Source organism: Propithecus coquereli, unplaced genomic scaffold, assembly GCF_000956105.1.
Source record: "Propithecus coquereli isolate 6110/MARCELLA unplaced genomic scaffold, Pcoq_1.0 Scaffold301, whole genome shotgun sequence".
In the NCBI taxonomy this organism is placed as follows: domain Eukaryota; kingdom Metazoa; phylum Chordata; class Mammalia; order Primates; family Indriidae; genus Propithecus; species Propithecus coquereli.
This window is the reverse complement of record NW_012148631.1, coordinates 1,121,937-1,144,055: the sequence shown is the minus strand read 5'-3', so window position 1 is coordinate 1,144,055 and position 22,119 is coordinate 1,121,937. Positions and strand designations below refer to the sequence as shown.

The following is a 22,119-nucleotide window of genomic DNA, read 5'->3' as shown; positions in this document are numbered from 1 at the left end:
AACGGTACCAGAGAGCAGCAGGAGTAATTGGAAGTTCTATTACACACGTTGTACTTAGAATTTGGGATTCTCTTTTCTCCCATAGGCTGGCTTCTTAACTACCATTCGATGTCTGGTTTGAAACATCACCTCCTTTGAGAAGAATTACTGGTCCACCCAAGGTGGAGTTTGCCATTCAAACCTCTCAGTCCCCCTAAGAACCATTTGTAAGCCTCCGTTGTGATATTATGTCACTAACCATTGCTTAGCCCAGAGAACTGTGATTTGATTGCAGGGTTACAGGTCTATCTTGCTCACTACCTTGCCAGTATTTAAGGAAGTCTGACTTCCTAATTTCAGACTCCCCAGCCCTTAACAAAATGCCTAGTACACAATAATAGGTGCTCAATAGATGCTTACCAATATTTGCATAGGCAAAAGGAAAAGAGAATTATTTAAAAGCTCATATATATACAGAATTTCATGTTATAATAACAGCAACTTAGTTAACAGTTACCAAAGCACTTTCACATATGTTTGTGAAAAACAGGCTGTTAGCTCCCCCTCAACACTGTGGCAATGCATAAAATAGACAATAAATTAAAGAGAAGTCACTGTTTGACAATATTCTTTTGATGACAGTTTTCTCTTCCATCCTGATCTGATGCCAAGTTAGTGTTATCATAAAATAATCCCATTAACTGCAATTGCGCAGTTTACTAAGCCATTACTGTCATCAAAACGTAAAATTATATTCAAAACCGAAAACAGAGGCTTACGTAGGAAAAAATGGTATTAACATACAAACAAATTACATGCAAGAGAAACAGGAATAGCATTGTGACAGGCATTTCAGCCCAGGCTCAGCATAAACACATGATTACATTTTAATATTTATTCATACATGAACAATGAAAACCAATCACACTGGCAAGTACCTTCGAGTTAAATTCACATTTGTTTAAAAAGGCAAAGGCTTATGTATTTTCCTGGACTGCAGGCTAAGCTGAGCATGCCAGAGCTTTATTCAGGCGTTCTTGCTGCCTTCATGACCTGGAGGGTGAACCACTATATACTATTTACATAAGAAGAAACTGAGCTGGTGGGGGGATAAGGTGTAGCTTGGTAGCAGTGGTGGGGGAGTGCAGAATAAAGAAAGATGCAAAAAAGAAGAAAAAAGGCAAAAGCAAATACTAGAAAGCCAGTGTCTGGGTTTTGATCATTGATGGCGAAGGCAGTTAGAGGGAGGGCAATCATGTCTGGCCCTGGGTGAGGCCAGCTAGACTGGAGGTGTCCACTACGGCTGTGAACCACCCTCCTAAGATACCCTGTTAATGAAGTGGCAGCCCCCAGGGCAGGCCAGTGGCCCTGTGTTCACCATGGTGGTCCTTCCAGGCTCCTGGGTGAGGAGTGGGGAGCAGGATGATGCTTCCAGATGCTGTGGCCCCCATCAGGATGCAGAGTGTAAGGAGTGTGAGCTCACCTGGCCTGCCCTACACATCAGCTTTTCTTTATTCATTCCCTGGGGACAAGGATAAAGTCATAGTTGCCTTGACAGCTTCACCATAATGATGAGGGCCCCTTTCCTGACCACTCCCACTCCAAGTCATCATTTTCTTTACTGAATTCCTACCACGCTTAGGGATGGTACCATGAGACTTAGCACCCAAACTCATGCAGTCCAGCACCTCTCAGCAGCCCCTGACGGCACTCAGCCTCCAGCTGGAGCTGCTCTCTCTCAGGACAGCCCCTCTGCTTGGCCAACCAGACTTCACACTTTCATGACCCAGAAAAAAGTTCTCACTAAGCCAGGCACTTACAAGGACAAAAATATCACTCCCTTCGAGGTTTGTCCAGCGTGAACATTGTACTCGCAATATTACTCCACACTGCCCCCGTACTCTAGTTGTGGCAGCATTAGGACTTGTCCAGGGCACCGTGTTCTGGCTCTCCTCTCTCACCCTTGCAGAAGTTCTGCATTCTCACTTCTGTGCGCCTAGCCAGCAGGAAGGGGAGCTGCTCAGCATCCATCACATGCAACAGGGGAGCACAGGCTGCTCCAGACTCCGAGTAATTCCACAAGCTCAGAAACCGTGGGGATCAGCACAGCTGGTTGTCTGAGCTTCAGGATCAAAGGCACTGCAAGGGCTTTGTAAAGAAGCTCAATGTCTAGAAAATAATCACCTCAACTCTCTCAGAATGTGCCTCACTATCCTCTACACCTCCCAGGGGCTCAGCCATTCTACAAAAGCTTAGTGGATCTTGGTCATATTTATGGCCACCCAGCATCTGGTAGACACACTTCCTACAATTAAGGAATTTTCTCTACTTTCAAGCCTGCCTCCTGCAGCAGAAGCTGGAACCTGCTCTGCCAGCTTCTCTTGCAGCTATGGCTCAGGCATGTGCCCAGAGACACCTGCCCCGGACTTTGACTCAGGAGTTAGTGACACAAGCACAGGGGACAAGGAACTCACTTTCTTTGACTATCAATAAAAATGAATCATTCTGAAAAAAATAATAAAATAAAAAATTCCACTCCTTCTCAACAACTTCTCTTCCTCCCTCACCCAACTGCATCCTGCATATTGATACGAGAAAATCCTTAGCCCTGGCAAATGTTCATGTGCAGTATGTGCAAAATAAAAAAAAAAATGTCAAGGGAACAACTAATGGGAGCTAGATCAGCTGCAATTATGCACATGGGGAAAGAGAACAAAGGAATAACAGGAAACAGAAACAATACCAGACACAATAAGCCCAAGAGTAATAATTACATTTTGATTTCCCACCAGCTGGTTTAGAAATTTCAAAGCATTAAACCTTCTATTTCCTAGTTTTCCAAGTAAGATGCCCCCTCGTGTGAGGAAATATCCTGATCACTTCCCAATGCCCTAGAGGTTCTACTAGAGAGCAGATCATTGCTAAAATGATCAAGACACAAAATCTGCCTTCTCCCAGCATGAGGTCCTAGACCCTCTTTGCAGGTCAGCCTACATTTTTGTTCATGAGAAAGGACTCAAGATTAGGCCCGAGTTGCTTTAGGGACATCGCTTCTGACCAAATGTCGGTGATGTTCCTTATGCTATACTAAGGATACAGCAAGGAATAACAGATCACCCTGCTCCTTAATAAGCCAAAAGTCAATTAGCATTCAAGCAGCACTGAATCTACACCAATTTAAGAGTTAGGGGCTCTGCAAGATGACATGCCTTGAGGCAGAGAAGGTGAAAGCAAATGCACAAATGTACTTTGTTCCAGCACATGGAAGAGACAAAAACTAAGAGAGGTAAAACAGGGAGGAAATGGAAGGAAGGAAGGAACGAACGAATGAAGGGAGGGAGAACAGCAGGGAGTAGAAGCAATAAAATAAATAAATAAAAGGAAGAGCTGGGGAAGAAGATATGATAAACAGAAAATACGTTCTTCCTATAGATCATTCTCACTTGGAAGATGGGATAAGATATCCTTGCCTATTACCTTGGAACTATGCTGTCTGAATCCTTGAACTCCTCCAAGAAACTCAACTCTTACAAAGACTCACTGGAGTCTCCTCTTGGTTTTCAAAATATTGACAAGTATCTCTCGAACCTGGAAGAATACCCTGCTAAGACCGGACTAACTGACAAGCCAGAGGAATTTTGAAACAGATATTTCACTTTCAGAATAACCTAAGTCACACATGTTTTGTGGCATGGTTCAAGACACTCACATCTCTCTACTCATCACCTAAAATCTCGAAGAGAATTTTAAGAGAGCCCCAAGTGATTACCTGTTTCAGATGCCTTGTCAAAGTATGAAGCTGTAGCAGCCCACCCATTGTCATGACCAAAATGATGGGTATAGACTTCAACTTTCTTTCGGGGAGTGGACTCTCCAATAAAACAAGTCCACGCCATAAGTGGCTGGCCTGACCCATGCATGGCTCCAGAGACGCACATGTGGCCACAACCACACAGCTGCATTTCATCCCCCCAGCCATACTGTTTGATTAAGACCTTAGCGCATACCCGGGACAGTTCTTGGCATAGGGTTTTGCTAGGACAACAGGGAACCTAGGGTTCCTTCAGTTTGTAGAATATGAATCCAAAGCTTCTAGTGGCTTCTACATTGGAAGACTTGCCTCAGAAGGAAATCAACTAAAGGAAAGCAAAGTCATGATCTGGAGGTGAAGACTTTCCCGAAGACAGTGAGCATCTGGATTCAGCCATGACAGAGGCCAACTACCCCCCAGATTTTTCAATGATGTGACATAATTCCTGTTTCTCCATAAGTCAGTTTCTGTTGAACATTCTTCATTTGCACTGATAAGAGCCCAGACAATACATTTCTTGTGTGCTTTTTTCTTATTTCCCATCACACACAACCAACCTGATCATGTACACAACCAATCCTCTACCTAACTTTGCCTTATAGCCAGGATCAATATAAATTGTTCTTTCATAGAGTGCATTTGAATACCTCCATCTCCAAAGCCCTTCAAAGAGGCCGCTGGGGAGCTGAGCCCAATCTCTCTCTCCCACCACAAGACCCCATCGCAGTGATCCTAAAAAGAAAAAGGTGGCTGGCCTCTGTGATACTGACCATCACCATCAAAATCTCTTTAAGTGCTCTAACATACCAGCTCACTTTTTGGCTACTAGGATTTCAAGGACAGACAGGTCAACTGCAAACACAAGCTCATCTGCCATGCACAACGTACCAGAGCCAAATAAATGTCAAACTCCCTGAATTCTGCTCTTCCCACTCCCAGCTCCTCTAACATTGAATATAGATTCCTGGAAATGTTCACCATATTTCAAATCAGGTGAAGAATATTAGATTAAACACAGAAGAGCCTCAACTCACAAATCACATTCACTGGATGAAACGTAACTCTACAACATGTTAAGATTTCTTTCTTTTTTCTCAAATGAACTTAGGGGGTACAATTCTCACATACTCAAAATTCTCTAGGTTGCATTCTTAAGTTGTTTTTGATCAATAGCTGGTTATAATTTTTTAAACACGTTTCTCCTACAGTAAAGATATTGCTGTATCCCACAAGAATTGCAGAGCTGATAAATCACTCTAACATAACAAGTACTTACTGTGAAAATAATGTCCTCGACCGCACAATGAACTTGAACACGTACTCCAAAGCTTTCAGAGTTCTTAGGATCGGCTCGCACTGCTCCCCTCTGCTGGAAGTATCCAAGTAAGTCTTCAGCACTGTCATCAACTTCCTGAATAAGGGGTAATATTTTCAGAATACATCTCTTTCTTTTTTACCCAGAGCATGGTAATTAGTTTTCTCTGTAAATTATAAGGCATTCAATCAAAGGTTAAAGGTGGTGGTACAGCCAAGCTCACTCACTCATTTGTAAGCATAAAAATAACTCTGCTTAAAACAACGTATTTATTACAGAGAATAAATAAGTATTTCCTATCCATAAAAAAGCCAGCAAAGAAAAAAATTAGTGAGGGAAAAAAGATCCTTTGACTAGGAAAACCAGTCACAATCAGGCTACAAGTGGGAATAATGGTGGTGATAATGTCTTTTTCAGTTTTTTCTTTCTACAGAAAGTGTTCTTGTAATATCGTGGAACTTCCTTGCTTAGAAAGTTTCCATGTTTCTTCTTTACCAGTAGAGTAGACTTCAAACTACTTGGCCTGTCTTTCTTTTCTGGGTTTTTTTTTTTATTTTGAGACAAAGTTTTACTATGTCGCCCAGGCTAGAGTGCGGTTGCCTCAGCCTATCTCACAACGACCTCAAACTCCTGGGCTCAAGCAATGCTCCTGCCTCAGCCTCCCGAGTAGCTGGGACTATAGGCATACACCACCACACCCAGCTAATTTTTCTATTTTTAGTAGAAATGGGGTCTCACTCTTGCTTAGGCTGGTCTTAAACTCCTGACCTCAAGCGATCCTCCCACCTCGGCCTCCCAGAGTGCTAGGATTACAGGTGTGAGCCACCGCACCAGGCCCAAGCCTGCCTTCCAAGGCCCCTTCACAATCTCACCCCCACCAAACTCTTCAGCATCATCTCCCATCTCTAACCCTCGGCTCCCTACACCCAAGCTACACTGAGCTACATGGTATGTGCACTTTCTTCTCTCCAGCTTTGGGCTCTGGTGTCCACCACAAGTACAAGTAACTGCTCAGTCAATGATAGTTGACTGGCTGAATGAATGAATCAATAAACGGGCACTTCCACAAACTACTGCCACTATAAAGATTCATCCCAACCCATGGGTTTTGCATATTTTTATTGATATTCAAATAACCTAGGCATGAGTTGGATTTTATCAGAAAAGGGAGAACTCACAATGATTCGTGACACAAGGAAATTACTCAAGTTCCTGTGCCCTAGGCATCCTGGCAGGGCAAGGAGGAGGTGGACAAGAAATCCCCACATGCGCAGTTACCTACTTGTAAGCCAAGGTAGCACTGAAATGCTGTTGGATGTAGGCTTCCAGAACGGTGTTGAAATGCTGAAATTTCCGGTCTGCAATGAGTCCTATAATGTAGATCTGAGGAAGATGCAGGGAATCAGTATTTTCAGGGCAAATCCACAGCAAGAAGCCATATTCACCTGGCATAACTCAACCCCTATCAAAATTCTCTTACCCAGGAGTTAGCTCACTAATAGATAGTCCTTTTCATTAAGGTAGTGAACCCCCAAAATCATTTCATGAAGTGTGCTGCACGGTGTTATAAAAGCATTTCATGGCCAAATAACAGGTTATCATTATTATACTGCCTTTCTTACTGCAGAACTTTTCAGAGCCTTTACTTATGTGTTTGGTGAATCTCTAAGAGGGTCATGCAACATTCAGCATTTCTCTGAGTTAATTAACCAAAGGATCTTTTTGCCATGAAACATCTTTGCTGTAGGGCTAGCATTCTAGGGGATCTTCTTGGGAAGCACTTGATTAAGCCACAGCTGTCTCCAAGTTTATAAATGCAAATGTCCCTGACACTAGGGGTCAACCCACGAAGACTTCGTTGGGCACAGATACCCTAATGCACATGCTTCTTGTGTTTATTTTGACATGCCAATGAGAAAATGTGAGCTGTGACAGGGAGAGGAGAAAGAGACTATGTAGGAAGATTGAGGCAGGAGAGCTCTGGATGGTCTCCCACCATGGAAGGTTCTGGGTAGACAGGAGGAGTGTAATACCTCGGTGAGTTGGAGGACATGAGGAAGAAGAAGGTGAAAGGAGAGGTGGGGAACATTTTAGGTGCTTTACAATGTAGACCAGCCCCCAGCGTTCATGGAAAGCCAGAGCGACCATTCCCAGTATCCAGCCTCACATACCTTCAACCAGTGTCAACCTGACATCAACACCTAACATTCTCCTTTCACCCACCATGCCGCATGCTTTCACATGAACTAGAGACATGCAAAAGGAAACAGCAGCTCATTCACTGGTCTGGTTGCCAAACATTACAAGGCCTCCAAAGAATTCACGACAAGGGCCACAAGAGCCACAGGTTCTCAGTATTCTCACAGTCAGACTCCCATGACTGCCTAATGTCACTGAACACTGTCCCCTCTCTCTTACCAAAGCATCGAAGACGAGGATGTCATACTCATTACTGTGCGAATGCTCCATCATGATGTTGAAGAGTGCGTCCAGAGTGTCCTGGAGAAACTGGATTGAATAAGGAAGGTCGCATTAAGAACGAGTGCAGGTGACTCAGAAATCCTGCTCTTAAGTGTCTATGCAAGAAAACAAGAGCACATATCCACCACATGCCATGTTCGAGAAGTCCGGAGCAGTTTTATTCATAAGAACTAGAAGTTGGAGCAACCCAATTGCCCATCAACGGCAGAGTGGATGCTTACGCGGTGGCATTTTCACACTAGAGAACACTGCACAGCTACACAAAAGGGCAAACTGCTTCCACATGTCACAGTGAGCATGACCTGCACAAGCACTGGATTGCGTAAAAGACACCAGACACAAAAGTGTACATTCTTTACTACTCTGTTCTCATGGAATTCGAGAGCAGGTAAAAACCCATCTGTGATGATGGTAGTCAGGATAGTGGTTACATAAAGGGGGTTGTTGACCAGGAAGGGGTAGGAGGGAACCTACCATAATGCTAAAAATGTTCTGTGTCTTGATCTGATGGTGGGTGGTGAGTACACAGGTGTGTGCACACGTCTAAAAATTCATTGAGCTAGACTCCCACCGTAATTGCTCTGTACCCATTTCATATGCAGATTATACCTCAATAGCAAACCTTTTTTAAAAAGAAAAAAAGGATGCAAAAGGGAGGCAATGGAAGGCCCCCGCAACCCTGTGACAAGCTACCCGAAGGCTACAGACCTCATGAAAGGGGTGTCTGGGGGAATCACCCTGCCACTGCTGAACCAGGTGAGTGGACCAAGAGTGTACACTTAAAGCATCTGGAAATTCTACCACTGTTTCCCAGGTACGGGAAATTAAATAAAACTTGATTCTCCTCCCTCCTAATGGATGGGTCAATATTTCCTATAATCCCTCAAAACACAGAATAACCACATAAAGATGTTCGATCCTGGTGTTTCTAGCTGTACCAAGTTCCCGATAAAAGCAAGATCACCAGGACCACTGGGAAACACTTGTCCCAATTCATAGCGCTGGAGAGGAGGGCTGCCTTAATTAGTGCTGCGCTTCGCACACTTCATACTTTCCACTGCTATGTGGATGCAATAATACGTCTGACATTTGCATTGTTTTCTGCTTGTTTCACTTAAAATGTAAGCCCTGATGTCTTCCTCTTTCTCATCTTTAATACATAATGTTCTCCAAGCAGCAGAAACCAAGAATACTTTTTATTTCTAACAATGATATGTGGGTAGTACCAAGGGATAATTCTACTATATGTAGTAACATATAACAACAAAAATAATTAATCGTTACTATTTATTGAAGTTCATATACTTCATATGCTTTGTTTAATTATTGTGTGCTATGTGTAAGAGATTGCTGGGTAATTTTTTTTTTTTTTTTGAGACAGAGTCTCACTCTGTTGCCCTGGCTAGAGTGAGTGCCGTGGCGTTAGCCTAGCTCACAGCAACCTCAAACTCCTGGGCTCAAGTGATCCTTCTGCCTCAGCCTCCCGAGTAGCGGGGACTACACGCATGCACCACCATGCCCGGCTAATTTTTTCTGTATATTTTTAGTCGTCCAGATAATTTCTTTCTATTTTTTTTTAGTAGAGACAGGTTCTCGCTCTTTCTCAGGCTGGTGTCGAACTCCTGAGCTCAAACAATCCGCCCACCTCAGCCTCCCAGAGTGCTAGGATTACAGGCATGAGCCACTGCGCCCGGCCTGCTGGGTAATTTTTAAACATTACCACCTTGAATGCTCATAACAACCCTGACAACTATGTCACATTCATAAAAGTATCACATGAAGTTGGCAAGTGGGAGAGTGGGGTAGACACCCAGGCTGATCTAATTCTAGAGACTGGGCACAGCCATAGTTCTCAGCCACTCAACATTCACAGCCACTGAATAACGTCATCCCCCTGGATTGCCCAACAAAGATTCCTCATGGCAACTTGGGACAATGTGTCCCATCACCAGAGAAAAAGTTTCTCCGTCTCCTTCAATGCTTTGTTTCTCCCCTGGAGCCACCCATGATTGAAATTTCTACCACTGATGGATAAATACAAACAAAATGAAGCCCCACTGACCTTCACCACTTCCTCTCCATCCACAATCTTCAACTTCTCTAAATTCTCCTGTAGCAGTTGAGGCTTCATACGCCACTTCAGCAAACCCAGCAAGCCCACTAAAATAGAGGCCACATACGCAGAATTACTGTCACTGGGCTAAACGGCCCATACCAGGACTTCCCTGGGCATGTACACACACACACACACACACACACACACACACAGAGATACAACTCTTGATGATTCGTTACCATTCTGGGTGAGCTTTGTGGAGCACACCAGAGTGGAAATGGAGAACACATCCCGGGAGCTGACGGAGAGCCCCCCAACGCTGCTGGAACTTCGGCTCAAGGTGGCCCCCTTGTTTTCCACATGGTGTCGATTCGAAGGAAGAGTCAGATAAGCACTGGCATCCTCCATCTTCTTGCTGTCCCCCTGGAAACAACACGTTGGTTACTGCCCCTAGGCAAGGCTACATAGCCAACGCTACACAGAGCTTGCAGTGGCCAAATTACACACTGTGAAGTGGAGAGGGTCATAGACAGTGAGGAAAATCATCAGAGAAGCAGTAACTATCAGCTGGTGAGGCAAGGCTGTTTCTCCACAAAATAGGCAAGAACCCAAAGTTACAATAATGAAAAAGTGTTGATCAACCAGTTGAAGTCTCTGTAAAGTTCATTAATGGCAAAAAAGGGAACTGAAGATTCCTAGACAGGCCATTTTAAGTAATCCTAATTTTTTTTAAGGTTATAATACATCCCACCAGCAAGATAAGGAATCTAGCTTAACACATTGACTGCCACACAAAAAAATCAGAAATTTTTCCTTGGGGCCACAGTGTTTTATTATGAAAATAGAATAAAAACTTCGCGTGTAATTTAAAGGTAAACATAAATAGAAAAACAAAATTGATTGACTTCATTTAATCTACATTTTCACAATTAAATTGCCAATATTAATTGTAACAGTAAAAATATAACTCATGGCAGTTGATGCATTAAAGAAGAAGTTAATGGCAAAGGCACCAAGTAAGAACATCCTGGGACCTAGACCCTGTTCTGCCATTCTCAAGTCCATGCCATCTGAGGTGTGTTCCTTGGCCTTTCTGTGCCTCATTTTTTTAAATGAGTAAACTGAGGAAAATCATAATCCCTACTTCCTACACTGCTATAGCAGACTAAAGGACAATGAATACAGAGTGCATAGTAGAGTGGCAGACACATAAGTTAAAATGAATGACTAGAGGAAGGCATTACAGGAGATAACATTTATCTTACTCTGCACCAAGAGCTGAACCAAGTGCTTTACATGCCTTAGTTCATTTCATTGAAGCCTCAGGACAATTATATGAAACAGACACTTATCATCCTCAGTTGAGGAAACTGAGGCTTAATGGGGGAAAGTAAGAAGAAAACTGACTGCAACTTGGCCTCTGCACCCAAGGAGTGCATAGTCTGTTGGGGAAGAATGGCTTTCAAGCCAAGAACTAGCTCAAAGTGTGATAAATGAGAAAACAGAGGCTTTAGAGAAGAAAATGGGTTTTCCAGAAAAGTCAGACTCAGAGAAGAATACTGTGTGCTAAGGCCTTGATGAGGCTGTGTTTGCCATGCACACTATAGGCAAAAAGGGCAATTTCAGCCTTCAAGGTTAAGAAAGCCAAGGGCGCGTGTTTGATCCCTGCACTGGCCACTTAACCTTGCTGTATTTCATAGCCACGCACGTTGCACCCATCCAGGTGGTAGTAGATGCATTCTGCTGTCATAAGGGGACATACCGGAAGAAACATGCAGGTAAGATCAAGGCAAACACTTCTGCACTTCTCAAAAACAGTCCAAGTCTCATGATGTAAAAATAAAAATAGTGGGCATATGTGTTCCCTTTATAGTTCACATGGCCCTTTCACATGGGCCATCTTATTGGGTTACTATAAATATTGCCATCACTGCTTAAGAAAAAGGAACTGAGACTCGGGAAGGCATGTGAAATGATTCCAGATTTAGTCAGCAGCAGGGTCAGGACTCCAGATTCTAATATTTTTCCATTAGCTACAGTGAAGCATCTTTCAAATGTCTGTTGTAGGTCTTCTACACGTCCCAAAGAGGTCCTTACGGAGTCAGGAACCCATTTCTGTATTTAACAATAACCTTTTCCATTTATAGAGCTCTCCCATGTACCCACAATTGCTGTGTTTATGTGCACTGTCTCATACAATCCTCGCAATTATGCACGGAGCGGGCACACGTGAAGAAACAGAGGCCCAGAGAAGTTAAGGTTTTGTAAAAGGCCACAGAGCTGGTAAACCCTGGGGGGTGTGTGTGATTCTGGGGTCCCTGCTGTTAAGCACTAAGCAAGTCTGCTATTGCCCCCTTGCTTCCTGCACCCCCTTCAGGGCAGAGTTCATTCTAACGCGTGGTACCTTGAGGACAACCAAGTCATGGCATCCGTCATGCAGAGTAGTCCCATCTTCTTTCATCAGTTTCACATAGGACATGGCGAAGTTCTTTTCTCCTTTATCTTTAGCTGGAAATAGCATTGTGAGGTCAGGAAAGGCAATGATCCGTGGGCCACCCAGCTATTCCATTCTTCCCCACTTAGAGGAGCCGCAGAGATACCGTTTGGCTAGGTACTCACATTCCAGAGATGACCGGTGTCGAAACATGAATCGCAGATGGATCCTCTGCATGTCTTCGATAGGCACCGCCACCTGAGCAGGCAGAAACCAGAGCTCAGGAGACGAGTTAAAGGGCCCCCCCACTCCGCCCCACCCCCAACGGCAGCCTGACCGTTTAACTGAGAGAGCTGCCTGCTGGTTTACTACACATCCATCGAGCCTGATGAACTGTAAATAAATTACATGAGAACTAGCTATGAAGAGAAAATAAAGTACCAAATGTAATCCATTTGGCAAATTGCATTCCCAGCCAATGAAAAGAGGTCCGTAAATTATAGCGAGGAAAAATGAATCTCCCCAAATTGATATAAAAGTCACATAACTTTAGCACAGGATTTGATGCACTGCAAACTGCACGGTGCACATTTTCCTCCCACACGCCAGGACTCCCGGCGACTGCGGCAGGGCTTAGCAAGTTAACAATGGCAGTTCGGGAATTTGCTTGAGGACTCTCATTTGTGCAAATTAATAAAAATGCTTTAATCCAGTAATATTTGGAAAAATCCTTAGGGCTCATCCCACCCTTGGCTGGACACATTGCTTCTAAGGACACTGAGCTAAGACAGTCACCCCTGGGTCACCCCAGCATCGCTGTCCCGTGAGTGGCCCGACGGCACCACTGATGGAGGTGTTTTGGGCCTGGCCCTGCACCGCCCACCTCCCAAAGCCACACAGCTCCCTGGCAACGTGCGATTCAGGCCGATGCAGAGAAACTCAGCTACCTGTGAGGAAGATGCTTTGATTTTAAAAAGGGATAAGTTTTCACTGTACAGATGATTATTTAAAGCCAAAACAGGTGTATACTTTCGGGCACTTTCCGTTGGAGAAAATGAAATGTGGTCTGAGTAGGCCCACCACCCCACGTTTCAGACAGAGCGAGAGAACCGAGGGCCTCGTGGGTGACTGCAGTCCCATCCAGCCTTTCTCTGTGAATTGAATGGTTACCGGAAACTACGATCACGCGAGGCGCTGGCCACGTTGACGTAAGGCACAGTCCTCACCCTCAAAGAGCACGGTCAACAGAGGGCGACATATAACAGCCCCGTGACAAGTGCTAGCAAAGAGACAGAATGGGGTGCCAAAGAACACAGAGAAGAGAATCCCAAGCAAGTCCAATAATTTTTTGACCCCAAGGTTGGGCAAGTCATCAATTTGAAGACAGTGTGTACCGAGAGATACACCGAGGAAAATATTAAATAGTAATATGTGTGACAAGTCAAGAACCATTGGGTTTGAATAGCTATCACTGAAAAGGAAGTCATGTATATGTCCGGAATTTGGAGTCAGAGCACAGGGTGGGTAAAAAAATAATACTGCTAATAATAATATCTCATTATAAGGCAGAGAGATTTAAACTATGATCAAGCTTCACTGCTCACTGAACTAATTCCAAATTCTTATTCCAATGCAAGTTATTCCCTTTTGCTTAGTGTGATGATATGGTAGTGTGAATATTTGTTGTTAATTCCACTTCCATCTAGTGGAATTAGCAAAATGACATCTTTCGGGCACTATGTGGCCTTTTATAGGCTCACATTTGCTTGCAAGCTCTGTTACTCCCCTCTGCCAAGTAGAACGGCACGATTCGATGGGCTGGGCAGTGTCCACAAGAGACCATCTGACAATTCCACATTGCTTAGGTCCTAGACCAGTGAAGGGTGATCAACAGAACCATGGTGCACACCCATTAGGCCTCCATTCCTACTGTCTGACAGGCCACTGGACACGTGCTAGGATGCTGTTTCAGATCCAGGGGGTGCCCTTACAGGCGGTCACATAAGTTCTTTCTGTCATCACTGGCCCCAGAACTGAGCTGGACATTTCATGAAGAAAACATAATTCATTCTCGTGTGTTATTCACGATCACATTGATCCATCAAGCCTCCCATCTCCTTAGATTAAAACAAGGAATTTCTTTTTTAAATTTTATTATTATACTTTATTTTTTTTTAGAGTTAGGGTCTCACCCTGTCACCCAGGCTGCAGTGCAATGGCATAATCATAGCTCACTGCAGCCTTGAACTCCTGGGCTCAAGTGACCCTCCTGCCTTAGCCTCCTGAGTAGCTTGGGACTGCAGGCATGCCACCACACCCGGCTACTTTTTTTTTAATTAAAATTTTTTTTTTTTTTGTAGAGATGGGGTCTCACTATGTCGCACAGGCTAGTCTCAAACTCCCGACCTCAAGCAATCCTTCCGCCCCAGCCTCCCAAAGTGCTGGCATTACGGCATGAGCCACCACGCCTAGCCAAAACGAGGAATTTCTATTAATAAAATACGTTCAACAGAATACTAGCCCTGGGCTATGACAGTAGGAAAAGAGGAAATGCCCACAGTCAATGAGGTCTGGGAAGGGCCCTGCACTCTCACTTCCTTTAGCAGATCTGCAGAGCACGTTCTCTCAAAGGCTCTGAGAACCTTAAATAAGAAGTCTTTGACTTCTATACTTGTTCTCAAATGTCTCAACATTTCTCACATTTGTCTGACCAGGGAATATTATTTTAACACGACACCACTTAGTATTCCACAGAACAGTTTGCGGGGGGCTATATGAGAAGGACCTTGAGGGAGACTGAGTCACATATTGGAACTAGTACATCCTTCTTCCCCTCTCTTCCCCCACTGCACAGAGCGTCACGAGGCTGCCTACCACTATGAATTACGCCACTTTGTAGAAGGGGGGTAACACACAGGCGAGGGTCAAGTGTTTGAGGGGCGTGTTGAAGGAGTGAAAAATCCAGCTTGGTTTTCCACACTAAGAAAACTGCCAAGTATGACTGATCACGAATTGTATCGATTGAGTGTGTACTCTCTTCCAAGGACTCTTCTGACGGTGCTATGTGTGTTAAACTCTTTCTTTGCCACAGTCATCCTATTGCTCCCATGTTATAGATGAGGAAACCAGAGCACAGAGCAGTTGAATGACCTGCCCAAGGTCCAACAGCTGGTGAGCGTGACACGGGCAGCATGAACCCAGATCCCCTGGGTCCGGGGTCCATGCTCACAGCTGCCTTGCTCCACTGCTCTCACAAAAAGGAGGAAGAATGCTAACTGGTCCAGTCAGCCCCTGTTTCCTCTGGCAGTGTTGAGAAGCACAGACCCTGCTCAGGCTCGAATCCCGGCTCTGACATTTACCAGCAGTGTGATCACGGGCAAGCTACTTACCTGTTCTGTGTTACAGTTTCATCTAGAAAATGAGGGAAATATTACAGACCTCACATGGCTGTTGTAAGTAGTCAGTGAATTGTTTAAATAAAGCACTTAAAGCAGTGACTGGCTTATTGTAAGAACTAGATACATGTTTGCTGCTATTGGTATTATTGATTATTATTATTATTATTATTATTACCTTCACTGTTTCCATCCAGCGTGGCTGTTTGACTTGATAGTACACAACGGAATGATACTCATTCATGGGCTTGTCCCCAGCTCCCACGCAAATTGCATTCTGACCAAGAAAAACAAAGAGAGAGAAAAAATACAGAATTTCCATTTTCTGTCCTGAAGCAATTTTGGTCCCAAGGCCACGGCCAGCCTTAGGGCCTGGGATCACTCTGCCCTCCCTAACCTTTCCGCCAGGCCTCCATCATGGCCCTTCTACATTACGGATTTATACATGGGCACCCTCAGTCATGGGAGTGACAGCTGCTTAACTACAGAAATTCTATTACTTCCATCCCAGAAACCGCTGGAGCGCGCCCGGCGTTGACGCGGCTGCCTTATTGTAAATGGCAACCAGCCTTGGAGTTACTGCCAGTCCTATTAATCCTATTTGTTTCCTAAATCCGAATGTGCGCAAAGTTTACAAACAGGCTCAGATCAGCCAAGCAGCAACTCCTTCCGATGGATTTCTAATGTTGACACACCAGGGTGTGGGTGGGGGGAGTGCCGAGCAAGGGGAGAGAACAGGGGCTTCAGAGAGACTCACAGATGCCCTCCTTGGGGTGGAGGGAGCTAGGGGAGAGAGGCTGGGTTCAGCCCACAGTGACAGAGCATCTTTTGGGTACCAGGCCTGTGCTAAGCACTGGGGCGTGGGGATGAGTCAGATATTGAACCCGAGGCGAGCTCACAGTTTGGTAGAGGGAAGAACAGGCAACAAGTCACTGTAGCAATGCAACATGACAACAGGCACATGTACACACTACTGTGAGGCTCAGAAGAGGGACACTTACGTGCAGCTGTAGATTAAGGAGGAGATGACAATCAAGCACCCTGCAGAAAGATGCTGAGCTGGCTTTGAGCAGAAATGTGGGAAGGGCACTCTGAGCAGAGAGCGAGTGCAGAGCACACATACGAACCTATTCAGGATAGTTATTCTGTGCCATAAAAACCTCCTTCTGAGTTTCAGAACGGAGTTGACTGAGTAACAAGGAATTATCTTCTAGTAGCATACAACAGCCCCTAATTCTCTCTCTCTCTCTCTGTGTTCATTCCAGATTATCTGGCCTCAAAACAAGATTCAACCTAGGATCACCCAGAGGGGCATAAATGCAGTCCACCAGATTTTTAACCTCAAATTGCCAGACTTCTAGAGGCAAGAGGGTTCGTTTTTGAGTCCCGGCCCCCGAAATGGCAAAACTCTGTGCCTCTCTGGGCATTTTTATGGTGAACAAGTTCATGCCTCTCACCAGATTCCATTAGCTTCTCCAATGGATCCTTGACCCCCACCAGGTTGTCACCAAAGCTGGCCACATGCAGGCACTCTGTGAACCCTGGTGAGCCCTGCTGACCTGTGGGAAGGAGGGCCGTATTATTTTGCTGGAAAGCTTCCTCACTGCTTCTGTAGGAAAAGAATTAGCCTGACTTCAGCATTAACTGATGGTACTGGCAGCCAAATCAAATCCATTTAAAAGCAGCACACAGAGTCCTTTTAGAACTTGTCTCTTAAAAAAAAAAAACAAGGATAACCAGTGCACCGGAAGTGGGCAAAGACACACAACTCTCTTGGTTGTCCACGGGAGGAAGCCCTTGAGAACCTGTGGAGGCACTGAACTAAGAACATGCTCCCCAACTCTGCCTCTATTTAGACAGTGCTAAGCCCTTTACACACACCACCTCACTTAATTAATCCTCACAACCACCTCTCACGATTACTGTCATTATCCCCATTTCACAGCTCTGTAAACTGAGGCCCGGAGAGGTTAAGTCAGTTGCCCAAAAAGAGGCAGAGCTGGGACTATCTCCCAGACCCTCTAACACCTTGTCCATGTTCCTTCTGTAATAACCTAGATGCCTTCCAGCCTACGAAGATTTATATCTGGTGACATTTATGGGCTTAGTGTTTCTGTAGCTCCGGTGAATCCCATGCAGCTTATAAAATTAGAAAACACACATATATCTCTGATGAAAGTAAAATTGCTGTATGGCAGGCAACTGAATCTCACAAAACTATCCTGATGATGAAAATTTTTTATTTCCCAAGGCTGGAGAAAAAAGTCTCAGCATATTCTGAGAAAGACCAAAGATTGCCCTCACCTTCAACACTTCAGAGAGAAAACCGAATGCTGCAAAGCGCGTAGCAGAGCATCGTGACCAGGAACGGAGCCCAGTTTCAGGGAAAATACACATTTGTATGTATCACAAGCAGGACTGTTCAATAATTTTCACAGTGCCCATCCCCCCAGCCCCCAGGTAACAGTGAGAGCCCCGAGTTGGTGTGGGAGGCCTCGGTCAGTTGGAGAAAGTCTAAGTAAGAGTCAGGGAGCCTGGGGGATTTAATGCCGACGTGGCCTGGGAAGAGACATCTCTGCAGGAAGAAAACTCCGCCTCCTAACACGTGCCCCGTTTACTCTGCGGGAATCACGTGAGGAACAGGTGATACCACGGATGTGAGCACTCCTCTGACAAGGCCACGTCGTGGGAAGATGCCGATGAGCATCCGTAAGGAGGGACTCAGGCCTGGAGTCGGGATTCCTCCCTAGTGACAATGGCTAAATGTCACAAACACCTAATCAGATGATTGCCTCATCGGATATTCACAAGGGAAAGGTGCCGTTGCTGGTCTGGTTTTCAGGCAGAGACGCTCAGGCTCAGAGAGCTTACGTAACTGCTCAAAGTCATCTTGCTAATCCAGGCTGAGCTGGGCTTTGAGCCTGGCTGCCTGGCCCCAGAGATGATGGTCTTAACCACCACCCCCACGGCCCGGGCCCTGCCTCCACCTCCTCAAGCTGGCTTGTGTCAGGGAAGCGGGGGTTTCTGGGCCCAGTGTCTCAGCCTTTTCTCTTCTCCAGAACCCTGCTTGTGGCTGGACTGCCTGAGTGACTCCATCAGGTCCCTATAAGGGCTTCACCCTGCACTTGGTCCTCCTTCCCCAAATGTTACTCTCCTTCTTCTACTGCGTATGACTGTATCCTAGGTGCCTGACATCTACTGCTTTGTTTAATTTGCAAGCTGTGAGAAGAGGTTATTATTCTTTCTCTCTTTTATAGATGGATAAACTTGCCCACGATCATACAGCTGACTGGAGGGGAGGCCAGGATTTGAACCCTCATTGTCTGACCCCAGAGCCCAGCCCATGAGCTTCCCTACTAAGGCCCCTCCTCAGCAAGGTCCTTGGGACCCCAGAATGAGCCGAGGGCAGTCCTAACCTACTCTGCCCTCTGGTCCTGCTCTGCCAAAGACAGATGGAACAGGAGGAGACATCAATATTCCTAAAGGGGCTGTTCCCATAAGAATCTGCCAGTATCAAACAAAAGTGTTTGAATGTGCTGCCTGACAATTAGGCAGCAATATTTATTTCTGCAAATAGAAAAGGAAAAGCCTCCCACAGGCTTCCTTAGCAATTTCCAATAGTCAGTCAACTGAACTCCCCCATAACTTCCCTAACAGAGGAAACTGCAAATTATCACTGTGCCCCACAATCATTTTTTTACCCCCCATCTGTTCATCTTTGGTAAGTGCAGCAGTTCGACCTGGTTGGGTGTGACTTGAAAGGTGGCCAAAGTGGAAGGAAGAACAGTTCAGACAGGAGATGAGATGCCTGCTTGCCTGTTAACTGTTCCTTTTCATTTGTCCTTCAGCAACACAGAAGGCAAGCGTATCAATGTTTTAAAAATGAAGCTGAGGTTAAAAAGTTCTCCAACAGGTAGTTAGATAAAAATAACTTCAAAGGGATGGTATACATTTGTGAAATGCAATTTTTCCTTTCAGATAAAAACCCTCTGCTCTTCCTTTGTGTTCCTTTGAGCAGACTGTTTCTCACTTATTTTATTTTTCAGAAACATTTCAGACTCCAACAAAAGGAGGATGAGTTAAATGCTTAGAATTTGTTTAAACAGATATTAATTAATGGAGCTAGTCTTTATGAACAAAAAGGCAATTGTGGGGATTTCTTTAAATTTAAAAAATAACTATGTATCTTCCCAGAATTTATTAGAAGTGGTTTTCAGCCTCATTTTTAAAATGAGAAACAAATGGAAGAATTTTTTTAAAATGTATAGGCATTATGGTAAAGTATTTAAGAGGGCCTGGAGCATGGAATCAAACCCCATCTCTGCAATACACTCACTTTATGACCATGGGCAAGTCGTTTCACTTGACAAAGGTTTCCTTTCCCCATCTATCAAATGGGAGATGATAAAGGAAATGCATCACACCTCACACAGCCTGCCTGACACCTGGCAATCCCCCGGCCTCGGTTTTTCTTAGGTGGAAGGTAGCAATATCAGCTTGCGCTCCAGGCCCCAGGGATAGAACTGATGACTTATCAATCTTCACATCCCCTCTCTGATTAACTCATCCACCCTACTTGGCTATCTGATCATCTACAGTGGCCTAAGAAGATTTGCCCATGCTAAAACTTCTGCTGAGAGCTGATTTTATTTTCAGCTAGGTAACCCAACAGGAGGAATTGAGAAGCAAACCCTCCCACACGCTGGACACAAATGCTGACAATCTTAAAGGAAATATAAGCAAATAAATGTAAACACACATGACAAATATTGGACAGGACATATGCTGTATAAATATAGCAGTGTGCTTTGCATTCTTGAATACACTCTGCTAGCCCTCTGGAGACCAATTTACGAATAAGGCTTTCCACCAGAATTTCTGGCTGAGCGCTGGGGAGCTAGATTAAGTGCTGAGAATGTCTGCTTTGAGGACATCCTGAGCCTCCACACCAGCCCAAAGTACCGTATTGATCCTCTCCTTACCACTGCCTGGATAAAGCTCAAGTTTCGATGAAAACATTTTAACTGCAAAAAGCTAACCCATAAGCTGAGACCAAGCAAAAAAACATTAATAATCATAAAAATATAAAATTAAAAGAAGAAAGAGGAGGAGGGGTCATGAAAGGAGAGGAACAGACATCGAAAAAGACTGCTGTGGTGTAAGAAATAACACGAGGTCTTATTAAGGGGCACTGTGCTAACCACGCTCCGAAGGTGAAAATCACATCATTCAACACCATCCTAAAGTCACCTGGCATTTAGAGAGCAGAACTGGGGAGAGGAAAAGCAAATCTTTACGAGCAGAGGCCCCCCGAGGGGACCCTGTCACCCAGGGCAGCAGCCGAGTCCCTTACGGGCAGCACTTTGCCGTCCTCCGCGCACACACACATGATCACTTCCACGTTCCTCTGCGTGGTCTTGTTGTACTTGTCAAAGTCACCTTGCAAGAGAGTAATGTAGATGTCGTTCCTGACGTCCCCTGAGGCAGAGGCAGAGAGAGACAAGAGTCAGGTCTACTGCAGCAGGAGCCACACTGACTAGGGGGGGACGGAGAGTGGGAGGAAGTGCTCCGCCTTGATTGCTATTAATGAAATTTAAATCAGAGCTGTTTGGAACAAGCATTTCTACCTCATCAGGGAGGCTGGAGAAGTAGGTAACAAGGGGATGAAGGAACAGTAGGAAATCAATTGCAATAAGGGAGGCAGGATGGTGAAAATTGGCCATGTTTTTTTCTACAGTGAAATCATTTAATTTTCATCCTCTAGTGACACCTTCTGGGCAGGCAAAGGAAAGCTCCCACTGAATTGATCTTGCCCCACAAATAACCACCAAACCGGTACATCCGCGGATCTTCCACTGTCTGCAGAAGCAGAATAGAGTGGCCGTCCAGGTGTCCTAGGACATGCGGTTAGGGACAGGCACAGAGGATCTTCAGGAAGGAGGGGAGGGCAGCAGGAATGGAAAATCCCAGAGGGACTGCACAAGTTAGTGATCGAAGTCTCAAGTAAAGCAGGTACAGATAAGGCACATTCCCCCAGTGGACCCCCAAGCCAACGTGGAAAGAAAGGGTAAGTCAGCAAGAATGGTCACGGACACGGGTTTGAGACAAGAGGGGAGGTTTCAAAAGAGCACTATTATTGTCAAAAGGCAAAATTACAACAAATTTAGTTTAAAGATGGTTTATGATGCTAGAAGACTTCATTCCATCAAACAGGGTAAGTGTTCCAATGAGCTGAGTAGAAGCCGTTAGCTCTATGGACAGAGAGGGCCGAAGAAGGCAGAAGTAAAGAGTGAAAAGTGACCTGGTCATCAGAGTCACTGCCCTCGTCACGGGGAAACAGAATAATGAAAAATAACCGACCGGCTAACATCAAGTTGCTTCAGGTTATCTTTGGTTGTAAGGATTAATACAAAGGAAACTTCATTCCCATGTCGACTAAAGGTCGCAACTGGCCCGTTTGGGAAACCGGCTGTTCTCTCTCTCCTGATGTCTCCCAAGGTCGGATAACAACTCAGTTCAGGCTTGGTGGTCACCTGGAACTTGAGCACGGGTGGCTCCGTTTCGATCCTTAGCCTGGTCGGTTGGGGTCTAGTGCAGGAGCTCAGCCCAAAACAATGCCCTCCAATAATTTCTGTTTAATATTATACA

General features: G+C 45.0%; 1 protein-coding gene across 1 annotated transcript in view; it reads right to left on the bottom strand.

The window, feature by feature from the left end:
* The window catches only part of DOCK2 (dedicator of cytokinesis 2), a 397,813-nt gene that overhangs the window by 322,105 nt on the left and 53,589 nt on the right, over window positions 1-22,119 (bottom strand). The window contains exons 14-22 of the mRNA XM_012649685.1: window positions 20,825-20,949; window positions 15,650-15,748; window positions 12,262-12,334; window positions 12,047-12,150; window positions 9,882-10,065; window positions 9,649-9,746; window positions 7,524-7,613; window positions 6,388-6,488; window positions 5,067-5,201 (exon numbers count right to left, since the gene is read on the bottom strand). Of these exons, the coding sequence (XP_012505139.1) occupies window positions 5,067-5,201; window positions 6,388-6,488; window positions 7,524-7,613; window positions 9,649-9,746; window positions 9,882-10,065; window positions 12,047-12,150; window positions 12,262-12,334; window positions 15,650-15,748; window positions 20,825-20,949 (1,009 nt within the window). The remainder of the gene's footprint in view (window positions 1-5,066; window positions 5,202-6,387; window positions 6,489-7,523; window positions 7,614-9,648; window positions 9,747-9,881; window positions 10,066-12,046; window positions 12,151-12,261; window positions 12,335-15,649; window positions 15,749-20,824; window positions 20,950-22,119) is intronic.